This window comes from Orcinus orca, chromosome 11 (assembly GCF_937001465.1).
Source record: "Orcinus orca chromosome 11, mOrcOrc1.1, whole genome shotgun sequence".
NCBI classification, from domain to species: Eukaryota; Metazoa; Chordata; class Mammalia; order Artiodactyla; family Delphinidae; genus Orcinus; species Orcinus orca.
In genome coordinates, this window is record NC_064569.1 from 40,845,380 (window position 1) to 40,866,194 (window position 20,815).

Genomic DNA, 20,815 nt, shown 5'->3' on the forward strand with positions numbered 1-20,815 from the left:
AGGACTGGCAGGCAAATGAGGTAATTGAATTGAAACAATATACCTAATTACATGTTGATCCAATATAGGAACATAATGAAGCCAATTTTCCATAAACCTAATCATGAAAATACTGGTTTTACTATCTTTTTAAAATTGAGTTATTCTGACTTTAGACTTAACACAGATTACAATAATTGATTCAGTAAAGACAGCCTGCAAATACAGTGGAGGTTGTGGGATCCTGAGAGGTATCACCCCGAAAATACTTTATTCTTAGGGTCAGATTCACCTGTCCTATTCCTCCCACATGTACTTTTTTTTTTTTTTAAGCATATTTGCAAAGACTGAAATCTCTGCCTCCCAAGGTACAGATGAAATGTTAGAATATTTTCTTGGAGATTATGCAAAAATGTTTTCCTTAAGTAAAAGGTTACAGATTCTGTTACTTTTCTTTCTCTGTATTTTCCTTTAATCACCCTCTGTTTAATTATAAATCTCTTTTCCTTTTGAAGAACCTCATCGCTTTATCCCTTTGGAGTCTGGTCACTGTTTACCTCTCCAGCCTCATCTTTTGCCCTTCCTTACCTCCTCAAAGTGTGCTCCATTTACATAGAAGTACTTCAGATCCCTGACTGAGATTGGTGCCCCTCCTGTGAAACCCTTTGCTCACCCCATTTCCTAGCATCTGTTATATTCGTATGAAATAGTCTGAGGAGTTGTGTATCTCCTTTATTAGATGGTAAGCCTTCTTAGGGCATTTACTGTCTCAGAAGAATTCATACATCTCAGAATCCCCAGAACCTGACAGTTCCCAGCACACATTATGTAGCTAAGTAGTACATTGTAATAAATAAATAAGTAAGTAAATAAGTAAGTTTTGGGCCTCAGATCTCCTTCAGTATGAGAGAATGAGTCAGAGGTAGTTCAGAGCAGGAAGCAAGGATGTAGTCATTATTCTAACTTTCTTACCCCGGATCTGCGCAATTTGACTTCTAGATTAAATTAGTCTTTTGTTCGAATTTCCATTGTCAGGTTTTAGCAGTGTTCTAGCCCTGTTAGTTATCTGTTTGGCTCTCTGAACCAAAGTAATAGAATCTGGACCCGCAGTTTCACCTGAGTTAGAGGAAAGAGTTCAGCAGGACAAACCACAGAATATTTACTTTTTAAAAAATTGAATGAAATTCAATCCACAGGCCATAAATTATAACCCTCAAAATCATTTAGAAGGGTTTATCTGACATCAGACTAAATGCCACTCTAACTTGTACGACTCGTAAGCTCAGAGCCCTGGAATAAATTCCTGACTTCTGCTTCCCTTGGCTATCCTATATTTGGTTGAATTTTTCTTTTTTTTTTCTTTTTTTCAACATGCTTTTCTAATTTAGACCTTATTTTCCTGAAGTCAGAGCCAGTCTAAATACAGACGTCAGTGAATTTCTCACAGTTCTCTGACTGGGAATCAAGGAGAGAAATACGGATCTGTGACCTCTCCAGTCACGTTTGGAGAGCTCACCTGTGCCCTGTGACCAGCTAGCTTTTCCACTAAAACCATGAATGCCTCCAGGCTGAGCACTGTTTCTTATTCCACATAAGAATAAGTCAGTTCCTCAACACCTAGTTCACTGTGTGGCACTTTAGTTGTTGTTACCAAAAATAAGTGTTTATATTTCCCATCAAGATCATTTTCTTTTAAGTAGACACTAATTAGTAAGTACTTAACGAAAATCAGTATAGCAGCCTATCACAACGTTCTCTAATAAAGAGACTGAAGAAGATATAGAGGCACTTCAGGGTTATTTGAACATAAGAAGATAAGCCAGAAGAATTCAGATACTGATTAAGCTCAGAACAGAAAAACAGTGAAGTTTAAATGTTCTAAAATGGGTTTTTTAAAATAGCTTAAAATTACCTCTAGATTTTGGCTGCTTTATTTTTGCAGACTTTGGTTCATAAACCTTTCCTTGAGATTCTCAAGAAACTTTACATATTAATCTACCTTAAGAATATAAATGTTTTTTGCTGCTGTCAAAATTGAATGTGTGATCGATGAGAAAGATCTGAAAGCCCTCTGTTCTAGGCAGGATCGAGAACTTCTTTTTTTCTAATTCCACACAGACACGTCTTCGGCCTCTGAGGATGAGGGCTCTCTGAGACGCCAAGCTGCGCTCTCTGCTGCCTTGCAACAGAGCTTACAGAATGCTGAGTCCTGGATCAACCGTTCAATTCAGGGATCGTCCACTTCTTCATCCGCATCTTCTACGCTGTCCCATGGAGAGGTCAAAGGAACCAGTGGGTCTCTAGCTGATGTATTTGCCAATACTCGAATAGGTAGGAGCTGGATCTACCCGAGAAGCCCAAATTATGTTCCATTTGGCTCCCAGTATCCAGGAAATAGGTTATGATTTGTATTAGGTTTTTCAGGGTGGCCTAAAAAAAATAGAATCAGAAAGAACATGACAGTTAATGAGGCAAAGAAGGAAACACGAGCATTAGTTACACTTGCAATGATAGAGAGCGTCTGCATTATTGGTACATAGTATTTATTGCCCACCTGAAGCCATAGCTATTTCTATAAGCAATACTCAAGCTGCAAGATATAACACCAGTCTTAGTGTGGTTTATCCCTATTGGAGAATATTCCATCAAGTAAAAGGTGTTAAAAGATGCCATGTATTAGATTTTCCCAGGATTGTTGTCTACATTCTCTCAAACACAAAAAAATTAAACCTGAGCAAATTCTGAACTAAGACAATATCAATAAGACCCTTTTGTCTTTAGCGTAAAGACTGGATTTATTGTCGTTGCTGCTGTGCTATTGCTACAACGGAGTGTGCGGGCTGAGAACGTTGGTACTCTGTGAGCTGCTACCTGCTGCCAGTGCTCCTCTATGGAGTATAGCTTTCGCTTGGCTCTGCTTTGTGTGTGTGTGTGTGTGTGTGTGTGTGTGTGTGTGTTCTAAGAGTCTGTGACATCTGCAGATAAGGATACAGTTCAGATCTCTGCTTTTGCTTAATTAGTTGGTACACATGGCACTAAGTGATGTATATGAACATCGTGTGTCTGTGATACTTTTCCTTGTTTTTTAACAATCCACTTGCATTTTGGTGTCTTAATTTTTATATCAGTGACCTTCCTGTTTCACCTTATATATATCTTTATTCTATTCATTGATTTCTGAAAAGAATAACTTGGAAACCTTTCAATTTAAGCCTATAATTTTTAAAGAAAATAGCTACCTTGAGGGTATGCTTGCCTACATTAAAAGGCCAAGTGCCAGCAACTGATGGCTTGTCCTGCACTCTTAGCTGTGCCCTTAATTGACTGAACCTCCCGAAGCAGCTACGGATGAACATGCTCACCACCCTTCTATTGGGAGGGTAAGCAACAGAGCCATGGTGGGGTCAGGTTTTATTCCCACATTGTCTAAAAGAGAGCAGTTTCACTTGTTAAAAATATTTTCCTGATACCCAGTTAACTTTACCTGAATTTTTGTTAACAAGATGATTTCATCTGACTTCATAGCTCATATTGCTTCCACTCTGTGAAAAGTTATTGGTTCAGGTACTCACAGGAACCATTTTATCCCACATTATTGCCTTTCGGATGTCTGCTCTAACAGAAGTAATTCATGTTTCTAAAAGAAAAATTTGAAAGTACAGATAAAAGGGAAAATAATCTACAAACCCACTTCTATGGATAACACTTCAGTGTTATCACTTTCACGTATATTCTTCTAGACCTTATTTGCATATAAATATGTAAGGTTTTGTTTTTGTTTTTACAGAAGTGAAATTGTACTAAATATAATGTTCATAACCTTTTATTAGCAGTGTATCACAGACATCTTTTATATCATTAATACAGAATTATACTTTTTTTTTATGGTTTCAAAATATGCAACTGTATGGCTGTGCCCTAGCTTATTTTAGCCGTTTCCCTATTTTGGACATTTAAGTGGTATCCAGTTTTTTGCTATTATGAAACCGGAATGAACATCCTCGAACACACAACTTTGTGCATTTGTTTGATTATTTCCTCTTAGGATGTATTCCTATAAGTGGAATTGCTGGGTCCAATAAAAATGTCTATTTTTAAAGCTTTGTTATCACATTATCCTACAGAAAGAATATACTGCAATATACTTGTGCAAAGTATTTAAAGCTTTAAAAAATATTAAACTAGTAATTATAGACTTTTGGGGCATGGAAAGCTTACTCCCAAATTGATTTTAGAAATTGTTTACATTATGCTTTTTCCCTTTTCCATAGTTACGAGTGGCCTTTCATTGTTCTTGCGAATTGTATACTTTGCTTCCTCTAATTTTCGTTTTCTTCTTCTAAGTTTTTTGTAACACATCCCTGTTGAATGGCTCTCTTCCAACTATATCATTTTCTTTATAGTAAGAATCCCTACATGAAGCAGAATATAACAACACTGTTTAATCGTGCTTAGAGCAAGGGAAGAACCTTTTCTGTCAAGTAAATCCAAGTAACCTATTGGTTATTTTATAAAAATTAAAAGTGGATTTTATCTGGTTTTCTTCATTTGGGAACTTGAGCGATCTGACTCCCAAGACACAATTTCTGTCTTCAGTGAAAGAAGAAACATAGATAAACCAACGTAAACATGAAGAAATGCTCAGAAGACTAGACTTTTAGTAGCCATAATGATCATACTTTGATTTCATTTTGAAGTCACTTGCAATTTTTATTTTATTATGGTTATTTTTATAACATTGGATTTCTACCAGACTTTCTGTGTAGGAAACAGCATTTTTGAGAAATATTTGATATGCGATTTTATCTTACTAAGGCTGCTCAAGTTCTCAAGAGTAATAATTTTAGAAAGCTGATATGCCCTGGCTTAACCTCTTCCTCTCTCATTATATCTTGCTAGTAAAATGTGATTTTAAAGGTTGTTTTATTGGAGCTAATGTCCCATTTATGTAGTTTTCTTTCTTCTTAAAAAACAAACCAAAAAAAAAAGATTTAAAGATTCTTATTTTTATTGCTAATGTAATATAATTCTAAATTTTGGTTTCTTCCCTCTTAGAGAATTTCTCTGCTCCCCCTGATGTCACTACAACTACCTCTTCTTCATCATCATCTTCCTCAATACGCCCAGCAAATATTGATCTACCCCCATCGGGGATAGTTAAAGGCATGCACAAAGGATCCAACAGGTCCAGCCTCATGGATACAGCTGATGGTAGGCATCTCTGTTTGATAGCTAAATAGGGCATATTAGTTAAACAGAAAAAATTCAAATTATAAACAGCACTGCCTGATGTCCAGCAGTGGCAGAACTATACTGCGATTGACCTACTCACACAGATCATCTTGAGCTCCCTCTTTTCAACGTCTGCACTGTAGCAGCACTAACACTTGTTCACACTTCGTCTATACTTTCAAAAAGATACTCTGAACAAAAAGTATGGAAAAAGGAAAGAATGCTATGAGAGAAAAGGGATGTTAGATGAAATATTTAAAGAGTATTAATAATAGCATATTTTTTCTCTGTTGTCATAAAAATGATAATGTACGTATTTGGCCCAGTTGAAATAGAATGAGACTGTGGACAAAGGCCAAACATCATTAGAAATAAAAGCTCCTAAGAGAATTGAGGAACTGAAATATCCCTAAAATCAATTAATTTTAACTTACCATTTTTTCCCTTATAGGTGTTCCTGTCAGTAGCAGAGTATCCACAAAAATCCAGCAGCTTCTCAACACTCTGAAACGACCCAAAAGGCCTCCCTTAAAAGAATTTTTTGTGGATGACTCTGAAGAAATTGTGGAAGGTAGTGGTAATATTAACAAACATGTATATTCCTTAGAAATTTCGTAAGCAGTTGCTACATGTTAGGTATTATAGGATTTAAGGATGAACAAGGCATCTTTTTTGGTTGAAAGAGTTGATAGCTTTCTGCTCTTTATATTTTAAATCTGAGATGAAAAGTAAAGAGAGAGGGAGGGGAGAGAAAAACAAAGAGATAACTATGGAACACAGAAATATGCTCTTTGAAATTAGGAACAAACACATAATTTTTAAAATTGTTTATATTTGGCATTATCCTAGAACAGGAGTGTCAAATTCGATCTCAAAAGTTTGCCCATTCTTTTTTTTTTTTTTTTTTGGCTGTGTTGGGTCTTAGTTGCTGCACGCAGGCTTTCTCTAGCTGCGGCGAGCGGGGACTACTCTTCGTTGCAGTGCACAGGCTTCTCATTGTGGTGGCATCTCTTGTTGTGGAGTATGGGTTCTAAGCGCACAGGCTTTAGTAGTTGCAGCATGCGGGCTCAGTAGTTGCGGCTCGCGGGCTCTAGAGCACAGGCTCAGTAGTTGTGGCGCACAGGCTTAGTTGCTCCAAGGCATGTGGGATCTTCCCGGACCAGGGATTGAACCCGTGTCCCCTGCATTGGCAGGCAGATTCTTAACTACTGCACCACCAGGGAAGTCCTGCCCATTCTTTTCTAATATAACCCAGTCGTTTTGTTAAATCAACCAGTCAACACATATATGTATCTGCTTTAACGTGGTAGATGGTGAAATAGGTTCACGAAAATACAGTCACTTCCTTCTTCCTTCATGTTGTTGTTTACAATTTAGACAAAACATATACTGTAGGTGAAAGCTGAGTTTAGTCAATATGTATGTGTCAACTGGTACAGGCAGTTTGGAGAAGGGAAGAATTCCATTTCATCTGTGTGGTTAGGGAAGGCTCCCTAGAGGAAGTGATAAGTGATTTATTCATTCAATAATTTTAAAAATATTTAGGGATAAAATAATATGATGTCTGGAATTTAATAGAAGGATTGGGACGGGACCATATGGCGGCATAGATGGAATGAGGGTGGCCATTTGATAGTTCTATCTAACAAAAGCTTTCATCCAAAGGACTAAGTCTTGGTAGTTTTGCAGTCCTGTATTTTTTTACGTCCTGAGGCTAAGAGTAGGCAAACCTTAATGGAACTAGGCATGTTGGTAGACCAGATCCAGTCTTAGCCCACTTTGTACAGCAGGAAGCAACGAGCAACCTGACGTATGAGGTTAAGATGAATTTCTGTTTCTTTAGGAGTCACTAAACTCATTGAACTATGGTCATCTTTCTTGATGGACTGATATTTTCAGGGTGTCTGTGCCAGTAATATTCTCTTCAGTCTTTTTAGTACTGTGTATTGACTAGGCAAGTGAAGGTCAAGGTTTAATAGAGTTATACTTGAGCAATATTCGTACTTGAGCTCAATTAGAATAGAGCTAACAGCTTTCCACTAATTTTAAATGGGCAGCATGTTTTTATTTGAATGACAATTACCTTTGGAAAAGAAAAATACCTATATGTCTTTGGAAGTCTGGAAGAGTGTGCCCCAGGGTCTGCATTGAGGCCTAATGGATGGCAATAATGTACAGACTTTTATGACCAGAACTATGCCTACCATATATACAATCTGTCCATAAAAAGAAAACTATTTATTTAGAATCACCCATGTTTATTTTTATACTTAATCCAGTGGTTTAGGGTCTGAGAATATGCAAATGTTATTTACCTAGGGCAATGAGTTGGGAAGAGAAACTGTTAGTTTTGTATCAGTAGGAAAATGAATGACATTTTAAGTAAGTTTCCCCAACCTGTCATTAAATTGAGCTGTAAAATAAAATTTATTTCACATTTCATTTGCCCTTCTAATACTTGCTGCTCGTTCCATCTGTTCTCTCTTCTATAATGCTTCTCTCATCTCCTACTCACCTGGCTAATCCCTACCCTTCCCCTCCCTTTAAGACTCAGCTCAGGCATTACCTCCTCCAGGTGGGAGACCCCATCCCCTAAGCTGGGTGGCATGGCCCTCTTCTGCCCTCTCTGTACCTGTCTCTGTCACGCACTGGTCATGTTTACTTAGCTCTGTGTATGAGTGTGTCCCCACTGTCTGGATACTCCTAGAGGGCATGGACCCTGTATTCCTTGTACCCGGCATTATTAGAAGCAATAAATGTTTGTTCAAAGAATGATATGTGCAGCATTTATCTTCTCAATGTTTATCACATCTTGTGCACATAATTGGCACTCAGTGAATACTTGGCCTTTTGTTCCATATGTAAATTATCTTTCCTGCTATGAAAATACAGGATTTTTTTTTTTTTGCTTTTTAATGTTTGAATAATACTTGTTTATTGTAGAAAAATTAAGAGGACTTAAGTTTTGTCTATATGAAAGAATATGAAATATTAGTCACCTCCAGTTTCTGGAATTGCCCATGTTAATGATCCTGGTGCTTTTCTTTTTTGTCCCCCAAGTTCAGTTCAATTTAATTAACATTGATTGAGCAACCATTATGTATTAGGCACTCTAGGCAATAAGAGGAATATGAACCATGTCTTCTCTCAAAAAGCTCTCAGTCAAGGGACTTCGCTGGTGGTCCAGTGGTTAAAACTCCACGCTTCCAATGCAGGGGGCCTGGGTTCGATCCCTGGTTAGGGAACTAGATCCCACATGTCGCAACTAAGGGTTCGCACACCGCACCTAAAGAGCCCACGTGCCGCAACGAAGATCCTGTGTGCCGCAACTAAGACCGAGAGCAGCCAAATAAATAAATAAATATTAAAAAAAAAAAAGAGCTCTCAGTCAAAGGGGGAGAAAAAATTATAGAGTAGTAGATGCTCTTGAGCATCCTCAGTACTTTAATAAGGGTGTACTAGCACACAGTGTGGAAGCACTAAGGAAGGAATGGCCCCGGGCGGCTTCCCAGGGGAGGTACCATTAGAGCTGCATCCCGACAAGGATGAGTGCAAGTTCACCAGGAGGCAAAGGGATTGGCCGTATGAGATGTGCACAGAGGTATAGAGACATGGAAGGAACGTTGTCATTCATGCCCATTGTCTGCCTGAGTCCAATATGACCCTGTTGTATCCCCATTTTATAGATGAGGACAATTGAGGCTGGGGTAACTCCTATTGCCTCAGGTCACACTAGTAAAAAGTGAATGTAAGCTTGGGTTTTCTGATTCATAGTTCAATGCTTTATCATTAAACATAACCTGGTGAGGTGGAACCTGGCTTTCTAACATTGGACACAAACTAAAGGTCTAAAAACAAGCTTACTAAAAATTGTAAAATTGCTAAACAGAAATGTATGCTTTGTGTTTTTTTGAACGTTCAGGCATTTGCTTTGTCAGGGTCAGGATTTGTTGTGTAAAATATATTAAATATGATTTTACGATTATGTGGGAAAATGAATTAAGGCCCAGTTTGTGGATTACTATTTCTAACGACGTCCTTTATTTTCTCAGAGTGAGTTCAAGCCAGATAAAGATAAAGGGAAAGGGGAAATATACTTGAGATTAGAGACCTAAGTTGTGTTACTTGGTATTTGTACTTACTTCAGATCTTATTTTCATAACCTGTTGGGGTTGTTTTGGTACAGTACCTCAGCCAGACCCCAACCAACCCAAGCCTGAGGGACGGCAGATGACCCCTGTGAAGGGAGAGCCACTAGGAGTCATCTGTAACTGGCCTCCTGCTCTTGAGTCTGCCCTGCAGCGCTGGGGCACCACTCAGGCAAAATGCCCCTGTCTGACTGCACTGGACGTAACAGGGAAACCAATTTACACTCTTACTTATGGTGAGTTTCAGGAGTCCAGTTCCTTCCTTTTCTCCTAATAGTTCTTCAGATTATCATGGGTAATGTTTTTATCTTGCTATTTAGCAGTTACTGGTCATTGTGTTTCACTAGATCTTTTAAATTATTTTAATAGGATCCTAAGTTCTAAGTATAGCTGTTGCCAAATATTTTCTTTTGCTAAAGGGACTGTTGCAAGCCAGCTGATATTTAAAAGAAGAAAGAGACTTTTTAGATCCACTGATGTTTAAACATTAGGAGAGGATTTTAGGAAGACATTTGGGCAGGATTAATGGCATATGGTAAAAATCAGGTGGTTTTATCTAAAAATTGAAATTGGTTACTTTTTAGATCTTTGTCATTTACTTCATCCTGCCTCTTGCGTGTAATAGGCACAAAATTCTATAATGAACAAAGAATCAGTAGTTTTCCATTTAGTTTTGTTTTACAAATTTTTTAAATAACTTTATTTTTATTATTTCTTTTTTTAAATAACAAGAAGAATGGATTCAACTTGGGCTGTGAGATTTTGTACTAGTTTATTCAGACAGATTCCTTTTTCAACCTTCACAAGTGGTATACATTGTCCATAGATCTCCATATAGAATACTTTAGAGAAATAGTTTTTATTTAAAGAATTGTACAGATTGACATGAGTTTCCATCTTCAATGCCCCTCTGAACGAGTTGTGTGTAAAACTAACATATCTTTGCAAAATAAAATGATTTTACTTTCTTCATAATCTAAAATAAGAATTTCTAAGGGTGGTCGGGGAAAGGAGCCAGAAGAGGGGAGCAATAGGCTTTTCCCCCTAAAATTGTTTTTAGCATTCATTTCAGAAGCTGTACATTAATCTCATCCATGTACCCTTTAAGAAAGCAGTCAGCTAGCCAAATCTTTACATGTTTATTTAACATCTTTGACTATATCCACATGTTTCATATAGTTAATTTCCATTTTATTGTCTGTTTTCACTGAAATACAGTGGTATGGAATGCTCAGTCATTTGAGGCGTACTTTTGCTTTGCACTTACTTCAGGTATCCAGTATCATATGTGTAAGTGTTTCTTCAGAAAAAGCTTAGAAAGAAGCTGTCTTCTGATTTTCAGTCCTGTGATAAAAACTTGTTTCCTTCCCTTTAAATCTGATCAGCTCACATCAGATTATTTCTAAAGATATTCAGATTACTTCAGAGAAGAATTTGAAATATTATCTAAATCAGAGTGAGCTTTCGGTGATGTTTCATTTTTGCTTGAAGGCAGCACTGGCTTTCGTAAACTAGAGTGACTGTGAAGCAGTTTTTGTGGCGGAGGGCCTCTCTGTGTGTTGAGGGTGATGCTTGTCTAATGTATCATTTGCTAGTGGCCGTTATCTCCTTTGGTGTGCTGATGAACTGAATGCCCTCTTGCTGAAGTAGGCCTGTGTTTTTCTATATGACTGTTTTCTTTTTCCAGGAAAGTTGTGGAGCAGAAGTTTAAAGTTGGCCTACACACTGCTTAATAAACTGGGGACCAAAAATGAACCTGTGTTAAAACCTGGAGACAGGGTAATTGGTTTTTTTGTTTGTTTGGTTGGTTTTTTGGGGGGTTTTTTGTTTGTTTTAGGGAGGCGATGCTTATTGTTTTCTAGCATGCACATTCTGAATTTTTAATGTACAACAGCACAATTTATATAACTCTTACTCTTAGAAAATGAAAATGGTTTGGTTCCGACGCAGGTTATATAATTCTTGCATTTATAGTTTGAAGGATATTCACGTGTCTCTTTACTAATGAAAATAAAGAGAAACCTAAATCTTTCTGTAAATAAATATTTCAATATTTAGACAACAAAAATAGCAATCAAGTTTACTCTTTGATTTTTTTCTTTGAAAAATGCCCCATAAAACTTTCAAAACAATATTCTGGGGTTTTTTGTGGACAGGGAGGGAGACTTATGTTACTTCTAAGAAGAAACAAATTGACATCATTAATTTCTTTTTAAATTAGAGGTGACATTAAAATTTTTTTCAATATTTAAAGGTTTTATTCACTTTCTAAATAAAATTACTTCTTATCATCAAATATTACTTTTCATTTGGGCTTGTAGAATGAAACACCAGCTACATACACAACAGAATTCATTTTAGTAGGCTCATGATTACAAAATTTCCTAAACTAGCCTTTTAAAGATATTAATACTTCTGCATTTTGGCAAAGGGCATCTAAAGTATGGCTTTTACTTTTAAGTATGACTTGTGAGTGTATCATAATCTTCACTGAACCCTAAGAAGGTAATTTCGTGTCTTCCTAACAACATGGACACTTGTGTGCAGAAAGGAAATGGGTTGTTTAAATGTCTTGTGCATTTAGCATTTTTTTTAGAACTCTAGAAGGTTCAGAACTGAACTTATCTTGGGAGTAAGTTAAGAGAATTTTTAAGTGAGAGAAAGAAAGGGAGAAACAAAAGTCCAATGACATAATTAAGTTTCAAATGTTAATCTGTGAATATCCAAGCCAAGGAACAAACTCCACAACAATCGTGACTTCTGTGTTTTTGCATTCCTTGAGGAAATTAGGAAGGGTCAGTTATCTCTGATGCATTACAGGTGAGATCACAGGTTTGAACATATTATGGAGGTTTCACTGTTTATCTTTTGTAAATGAATTAACTTTATATTCATAATGGTTTCTGCCAGTATTGCTTATACCTACTACCAAATGCCTTCTTGCTAGTATACTTGCATTGTTGGTTAAGTGAGTATAAGGATTAATGCAATGAATCTGTTAAAAAGTAAGAAACCTTAGGTTTGCCCTAAGGTGGTAATTGAGTCCGTCAATGCTTGTAGGTTCTCTCTGAGAGATATAAGGCTTATTCTTTAATATGTTAGTCTGTCTAGAGAGATCCATCACATTAATTTTATTGCTTTAGCCCTGCACTAAAGTAAATTGCCTTAGGTTTTCTAAGTAATTAACTTACTACTGAAGGTGGGTTGTTCACTGCTAAATCACCAATAGAATTAAATGAAAAATTCTTATGGTGATGATGCTGAATTGCATTATAGTCCCCGAATTGTGCCTAGTATAATCATGGGAATGACAGAGATCTTTTTAGATGTGTGCATCCTTCTGAATAAGTTAATTTTCTTTAGGCCATTAAATGGTTTGATGTATTGTGTCCATGCTAAATGTCATATATAAATCTATCACTTAGTGGCATTGAAAGCGTTAGTCTCCTCTTATTCCTCTGTATTGAATGTCATTATGTATTATAGGTAGCCCTGGTTTACCCCAACAATGATCCAGTCATGTTTATGGTGGCTTTTTATGGATGTCTCCTGGCCGAAGTGATTCCAGTGCCTATAGAGGTACCTCTTACCAGAAAGGTAACATTGCTAAATTTAAGAGAAGGGTAGCCTGATGCGACATGGCAGGCATTGGGTTCTTGGATCAGTTGACTCAGTTACAACATTAAAAAATAGTCTGACCACTTTCTTAAGTACTTAGCTTCACTTTATAAAAACATGAAAGTTGTAGAAAATTTATTTATGAATATTTATAAGTTTCATGAAAATAACCTGTTTTCAACCGAGATAGAAATTTTCTAGTGTTATATATCACGTAAAAGTTATGGGGACATACTTGACTTTTCAACGATTACCATTTATAAAGAGTACCACTCGGGAATTCTCTGGCGGTCCAGTGGTTAAGACTTGGGCTTTCAGTGCCGTGGACCCGGGTTCAATCCCTGGTCGAGGAACCCACAAGCCACGTGGTACAGCCAACAACAACAACAAAAAGTACCACTCTCGGGACTTCCCTGGTGGTGTACTGGTTAAGATTTTGCCTTCCAGTGTAGGGGGTGTGGGTTTGATCCCTGGTCGGGGAGCCAAGGTCCCACATGCCTTGGGGCCAAAAAAACAAAACATAAAACAGAAGCGATATTGTAACAAATTCAATAAAGACTTTAAAAATGGTCCACATCAAAAAAAATCTTAAAAAAAGAAGTACCACTCTTGCTTCAGAGACTATAGATAATCCACATTTACAATAGGTGAAACCTTTCTGTGAAGGGATTTCCCTTAACTGTATCATAACATCTAGGGCCTCCATTAAGTCGAAGGGCGATGCAGTGATGTTGTGTTACTACTCTGGGGTACAGAATTTACTTTGACCACACATCCGTCCTACTAAAATAAGCATATGTGGCAGATGTCAAAGTTTAACTGAATGATTTCTCCATGAGCTGTTTGACCCTAATTTTCTTGTGCAGTTTATTATTGGGAGTTGATGGTGAAGACAAATATGGTAGAGACTATGGATTTATAAGAAAAAAAGTATTTTCTGAAAGGAATAAAAAACTGGGTAGCATCCCTGAAACTCTGGTTGATGGGTATAGTATCTTTAGATTGGTCAGGAAACCATAGGGTTGTTCTTAAATTATTAAGTTGGCAATGTTTATGTGGCTTCATAATGATACTTTTAAGATGAAATTTTAATGGAAATGCTTTAGGCTATCTCTTTTGGTTTCTTCCTCAGCTATTGCTGTAAGGCTTAAATCTACCCCCTTTAAAATAGAATAATAAGGAGTATGTGGACCTGGGTATAACCGTCCATTCACTTTCATTGTAGATTTGTACATTTGATGTCCATTTACATTATTTATTTTGTTCTGACCTGAATTGCTTTGCTTTTGGATTTGGAGGTATGGCTAGGTCAAGACAACTTAACCATGTTCACTTTTATTTCATTTCCTGAGATTAATCTAAGAGAGGAGTGTTGCTGACCGTTCACTAAAATGGTCGCATTTGGCTGGTGGAATTCATCGTTAGCAATGTCAGATTAATAAAATGGGATTTGCACTCAGGAAGTCACTGTGTTGTAGAAATTATTTGGAAGAACATATTGTCACTGGATTTTGACAATTGCCAGATATCAGGGGGTTCCACGAATGTGTCACACAAGTGCCAGAGTGTTACTAAGTGTCAGGTTTGGGCCTTCAGTATGCTCACGTTCACTCCCCTGCCTTGCTCATTATCTTTTCTCCACAGGATGCTGGAGGGCAGCAGATTGGCTTCTTGCTGGGAAGCTGTGGTATTGCCTTAGCTCTTACCAGTGAAGTTTGTCTAAAGGGATTGCCAAAAACCCAGAATGGAGAAATTGTACAGTTTAAAGGTTAGTAATATTTGTACCTGAATTATCATTTAAAAATTAAAGCTGAGTGCTTTAATTAGTGTTTTAATTTAATAATAGCTAAGTACTTAACATATATTTTCTTATTTAATTCTCACAATCTTATGAAGTAGGTACCATTATTATCCCCATTTTACAGGTGAGGAAAGTAAGACACAAAGAGGTTAAGTAAGTTGCCCAAAGTCACAGCTAATATATGGCAGAGCAGCGATTTGAACCCAGATCTGTCTGATTCCACAGCCCACACCCTTAACCTTTATGCTGATGGTTGGAAAAGCTACCACTCTGTTCACTAAAGCTAAATGCTACATGTAGAGACAGAGGATAGACCCTATCCTCAGTGGACTTCCACTGCCAAATGGACCTCCCAGTTGTTGAGGTAATGTCAAGGCCTGGAATCAGCATGTGGAACGATGGTACTTTCGAAAGAAAGTACAATTGTCTGGTGATTTATCACTAAACACTAATAAAGATATTTTACTGGTTATAAAATGACCTTGATTTGGTCTCTTGATATTTAAAATGACCAATTCATTGTGAACTCCTTTCCTGATGGCTTAGGCAATTCAATTTTTATTTTGGGTTTGATTTAGGTTGGCCCCGGCTCAAATGGGTTGTAACAGATTCCAAGTACCTTTCAAAGCCACCTAAAGACTGGCAACCCCACATCTCACCTGCTGGTACAGAACCAGCATACATTGAGGTAAGTCCTGAGACTAGGATGTACATTCTGACTTTTCCTTTGGCTTCAATTGCTGTCCCACAAAATTTAAAACTAATTTTTTGTAGTGTTAATGTTAGTAGATCCTCCTGGTTTGTTAGATTTCCATCTTTTGGCTTGTAAAATGCCTTATAGTGGCCCTTCTATTCTAATTATTTTGAACATAAATACATATTCAAGAGAAAGACAACAAAGAAATTGATCCTTGTCATATAAGAAAGTTACAAAAGACTTAGAGAAGTTCAGAGGTTTAAGAAATGCTTTACTGGCAGAGATATTTTTCTGCTGCTTTGGGGATGGGAGTGGTGGGGGGTGATGGGAAGCAAGAGACTGGAGAATTGAGGAGGACAAATAGCTGTGCTTTAAAAGAACAAATTTAGGGCTTCCCTGGTGGCGTAGTGGTTGAGAGTCCACCTGCCGATGCAGGGGACACGGGTTCGTGCCCCGGTCTGGGAAGATCCCACATGCCGCGGAGCGGCTGGGCCCGTGAGCCATGGCCGCTGAGCCTGCGCGTCCGGAGCCTGTGCTCCGCAACGGGAGAGGCCACAGCAGTGAGAGGCCCGCATACCGAAAAAAAAAAAAGAACAAATTTAACAGATAAAGAGCAAGAAGAAACAGATGGCTAGAGGGTTTGGTATTGAATGTTAGTGTAGGAACTTGACTGATTGATAACATAATTCAGTTGAGGGATTAAGTCCTACTGCATACCAGGCACCAGGCCAAGTGCTTTATTTTTTTTATTTTTACTTTTTTAAAATTTATTTATTTTTGGCTGTGTTGGGTCTTCGTTGCTGCGCGTGGGCTTTCTCTAGTTGCGGCGAGCGGGGGCTCCTCTTTGTTGCAGTGTGCGGGCTTCTCATTGCAGTGGCTTCTCTTGTTGCGGAGCACGGGCTCTAGGCACACAGGCTTCAGTAGTTGCAGCACACGGGCTCAGTAGTTGTGGCTCGCGGGCTCTAGAGCACAGGCTCAGTAGTTGTAGCGCACAGGGCTTAGTTGCTCCGCGGCACGTGGAATCTTCCCAGACCAGGGCTCCAACCCGTGTCCCCTGCATTGGCAGGCGGATTCTAAACCTGCACCACCAGGGAAGCCCAGGCCAAGTGCTTTACATGCATTATCTCAGTCAGTCCTCACAAGTACCCTATGAGGTGGGGGGCTGTTATTAAACCTGCTTAGTACCTGAGGAGACTAAGACTTTAACTTGAGTAACCAACCAAAGGTTTGTCTAAAACCTTTGACTCGAAGTTGACAGAACTCGGACTCAAACTCATACCTGTTTCACTCTAAAAGCTATGCCCTTGAGTACTCTGCATCTTGCTTGAGACATATTAGTAAATGCTCACCAACTGTTTGCTAAATTAATGAATAAACATCCATAAATTTTAAAAAAAGTTTGGGGAAAAAAATCCACCCAACTTGAGCCCTGTAGTGATAACTTTGGCTATAAAAGGGAAGAGAGTGGGCAGTAGCTTTGAGGCAACGTGGTGATGTTGGATCGAAGGAGGATTGCTTTTAAAGATGGAAGGGATCTGGATACATTTAAATGACAGACAAGTAAACAGGCGATTAAAATACCAAATTTAGCAGTCAGCTCTCAATCCATATCATCTCCCAGTGATGACATGGTTCACCCCTTCATCCCCCTTAAAACTGCTCACTGGCTTCCCTGACTACTCACTGACCACTCCTTTTCAGTCTTCTTTATTGGTTCTTCCTAAAAGGTAAAGTGCCCTTCATTCTGTGGCCCCTGCTTAGCTCTCTGACCTCATGTAGAACTACTGTCCTCTACATTTCTATGCTTCTGCTATTCTGAATTAACTTGCAGTTTTCACTTAGGACCCTCTTATTACCCACAGGACATTGCTAGTGAGTTTCAAGTATCCTGTGGGTAATAAGGAGCTTTTAAAGGGTTGTCAGCAGAAGAGTGACAAGAATAAATATGTTGTTAAAAGATTTATCTGTTTGGTGGAGTTAAGAAGCGAAATGGGGAGCTTTCACAGTTATCCAGGTGAGCCCAAGTTCATGGTGATGTGGATGGAGAAAAGTGGTTGGATGGAATTGAGATACAGTAAGAAACAGAAGAGACAGGACTTAGTGACTAACTCTGGAGAGGGCGGAGGCAAGAAAGACACTTGGGTTTCTGACTTGGGCAACTGGATAGATGATGGATGGCATCCTTCGCTAAGACAGGAAATACAGCAAGAAAAGTTTTCATGGGCAAAAGGTAGAGGGGTGGTGTTGGCTGCGTTTCACAGGAGTACGGGTCATTCGAGGGGAAGGGTTGACCCTCTGAGTCTGGATCTCTGGAGAGAGGTCTGGACTGGAAGTAGAGAATTGGGAGTCATCAGGAATGTGGTACCCTGATGAATTAAAGTGAAAAGAGAAGAGGAAGAACAGAACGTTCAGGGAATGCCAACATTCAAGGGATGGGCAGAGAAAGTGGAGGGAAAGGAGAGAGAGAGAGAATATTGAATAGGAAGGGGAGTATCACAAAAGCCAAGGAAGGAGAAAGTGTCAAGAAAGGAGGTGTCAGATATTACAGAAAGGTCTGATAAAGTAACGTATGCAGTATGTGCTTTTGATTTAACAATAAAAATGTGACTGATCTTGGTAAAAAGCAACTTGAATGGAGCATCGAGGTAAAAGCAAAATTATAGCTGATTGATTTGGAGGAGTGAATAGGCCATTTCCCAGCCTCCCCTCCCAGCCGGGAGCTGCTGATAGACAGAGACCACACTTGCACACCTTTAGCTCTTGCTCTTGCCGTGTATTTGATACTGTGCTTCTGTTAACACGGCTGAAGTCACATGTTTGTTTTAGCTTCTTTAGCAGCCACTTCACACTGACGACTAATTAAACGTTTAAGAATTTTTCACACATACTTTCGCTGAGCTTTGACATTACCCAGTCCTATCTTTGTGTGATTAGAGTTTGGGGCCCAAGTGCGTAGCCTCAGATATTTATATGAAATGTTAAATTCAGCCCATCGTCATGGCTTTTCGGGGTTTCGTTTTTGGATTCTAATTTTGTCGTTTGAAATAACCCATTTTGTTGTTTCTTGTGTTTTTGTTTTTGTGTTTTTTTTTCCTAGTATAAAACAAGCAAAGAAGGGAGTGTAATGGGAGTTACAGTGTCCCGCCTTGCAATGCTGTCTCACTGCCAAGCTCTGTCGCAGGCCTGCAATTATTCTGAAGGTCAGACTTCACCCCGTGACTGCCTGCACTGTGAGCTCAGATCTGTGTGACTTCGCGCAGAGCGCTCGGCGGCTGGACTCCAGTTAATGACCGCATTCAGAGGGAAATGTTCTAAGACACATTCTTGGCTTGCTTTCTTCTTTTTCACAAATATGCTGTGATTTAAAGAAGCTAGAATTCTGGGCAAACCAAATATGTAAAGCATGATTTCTAGAGTGCAGAAATAGAAAACTAATTAAAACCATGTGCTTATTAGCCGCGGAATGTCAGGTACCTCCATCTCCCCATGCATTAGAGCTGCCACCAGCTGTATGGAGTTAGAGTCAAAGAAATTCTGCTACCAAAAAACACAAATTAAAACACAAAAATGTATTCTGGGTTGTTGGACTTTAGATGTGTTGATATATATTGTGTAATGACTATTCCCCTTAGAATGTTCTTCACAATATTAATTTTTTTAGTGTTTTATTTTCCTTTCATAGAATGAAACAAGTTAATACATGCTCATTATAGCAGCATTACAGAGCTGCATTCTTGTCTGGTTAAAAATATATATGTGTGTGTAATGAAATCAAAATGCCAACAAATGCAGTTGATTATTATATAATACATTCATATAATGGGTTATATGCTGAGGTATTAAAACTCATGTTCTTGAATATTAAAGATTGTTTCAGTATATCATTAAGTGGAAACAAATTAGATACAGAGCAGTATGTACCAATTTTGTTAGTCAAGTATCTGTCTCTATATAAGCATTATAAGTATATAAGCTTAGAATTATATGTGCATGTATGTAGATATAATATATAGATATATACATACACCAACATTTTTTGTTTTCTCTAGGAAGTATAATTTTTTACATATGCTTGTGAAACTTCCAAAGTTTCTAAAACAAACATGTGTTCCTTATATAATTAGGAAAAAATTATTATCTCGAAGACAGTGCCAAAGTCAAGGAATTCCAAACTCATTGTTTCTTCTGTGACCACGTCACCCTGTGATCAGTCCCCCAGCCAATTTGAGGGTACCCTCAAAGTAATTAGAAGTAATTAGAAGACCCTGAGAACTTTTAGTGGTTTCTTTAAAAGTACCAAATCAGTTGTTTAATAGAGGCAAGTGACATAATTTTGCTACTTAACACTAAAGATGATTTCCTTGTGTTTTTTCCTATTTTTTTCTATTTTAGGGGAAACAGTAGTAAATGTTTTAGACTTTAAGAAGGATGCGGGGCTGTGGCATGGCATGTTTGCGGTAAGCTACACAGAATCGAGGCCTTTAGTGTAAATTGTGCTTATGATTCAGGTCACTGTGTGTGCTGTGTAACCACAGCATCACTCAGTGCTTGTTTGAAATGTAAGCCCCTAAAAGATCAGTAGTATTTTCCAGGGGAATTTGATTTTGTGATACGAATGGTAATTTTTTTAAAGGAGAATGTAATTCTGTTTTTTCTTCATTGTGTGGTTGGGTATACCTTTCACATAATAGTATATAGGAGAACTTAGGATCAAAAATCCTTTAAATATCTGCTATGATGACTCAAAGCTTAAAAATTTCTACAAATGGCTATATGTTTATTTATAATTTTCAAAAAACTATGAGAGTCACCTCTTCTCTTTTCTGAAGAAAAGATTACTTAAATATATCTGGAACTTTGCAACTGTGTTTAATAATATCTAACCTTTCCATTGGACAAAATGTCTTGAATGAGTCCATGCTGCAATGAAAGAGTAGAATAACAAGGTAGATGAGACTGCTTTCCATAATAGAGGAACAGGTACCATCCTAAGGGAGTTAGAAAAAGGTGACTTCCTCCCAGCTGTGGCCTCAATTTTTATGGAAGAGGTGACAGTTGAGTTGGACTAAAAAATGGGTAAGATGTAGCCATACAGAGATGTTTGGGGGGTGGAAGTAGAAGGGGGGACATTTCAAGTGGGAAAAGCTACATATGGAGCATGCTGATTAGGAGGGGAGAGAGGAGAGATACAGTATCCTACAGTTGAAAGAACCTTTGAGAGTATCTCATCACACATGGCAGGAGTCAGAGAAAGAGTAGGAAATGAAGCATGGGGAAGAGGAGCGGTTTCCCTTTTCTCCCAGGACCCCTCAAATTAGTGTAAAAAAAAAAAAACCCTTA

General features: G+C 38.1%; 1 protein-coding gene across 5 annotated transcripts in view; it reads left to right on the plus strand.

Moving 5' to 3' along the window:
* Positions 1-20,815, plus strand: part of DIP2B (disco interacting protein 2 homolog B) — a 233,498-nt gene that overhangs the window by 163,930 nt on the left and 48,753 nt on the right. For 3 of the 5 annotated variants that reach the window (XM_033436311.2, XM_033436309.2, XM_033436312.2), the window contains 10 exons: positions 2,098-2,310; positions 5,035-5,190; positions 5,663-5,785; positions 9,398-9,595; positions 11,047-11,138; positions 12,846-12,956; positions 14,622-14,745; positions 15,357-15,466; positions 18,573-18,675; positions 19,868-19,932. In XM_033436311.2, coding sequence (XP_033292202.1) covers positions 2,098-2,310; positions 5,035-5,190; positions 5,663-5,785; positions 9,398-9,595; positions 11,047-11,138; positions 12,846-12,956; positions 14,622-14,745; positions 15,357-15,466; positions 18,573-18,675; positions 19,868-19,932 — 1,295 coding nt within the window. The remainder of the gene's footprint in view (positions 1-2,097; positions 2,311-5,034; positions 5,191-5,662; positions 5,786-9,397; positions 9,596-11,046; positions 11,139-12,845; positions 12,957-14,621; positions 14,746-15,356; positions 15,467-18,572; positions 18,676-19,867; positions 19,933-20,815) is intronic. The other 2 variants (XM_004274331.4, XM_033436313.2) reach the window with 2 other exon arrangements.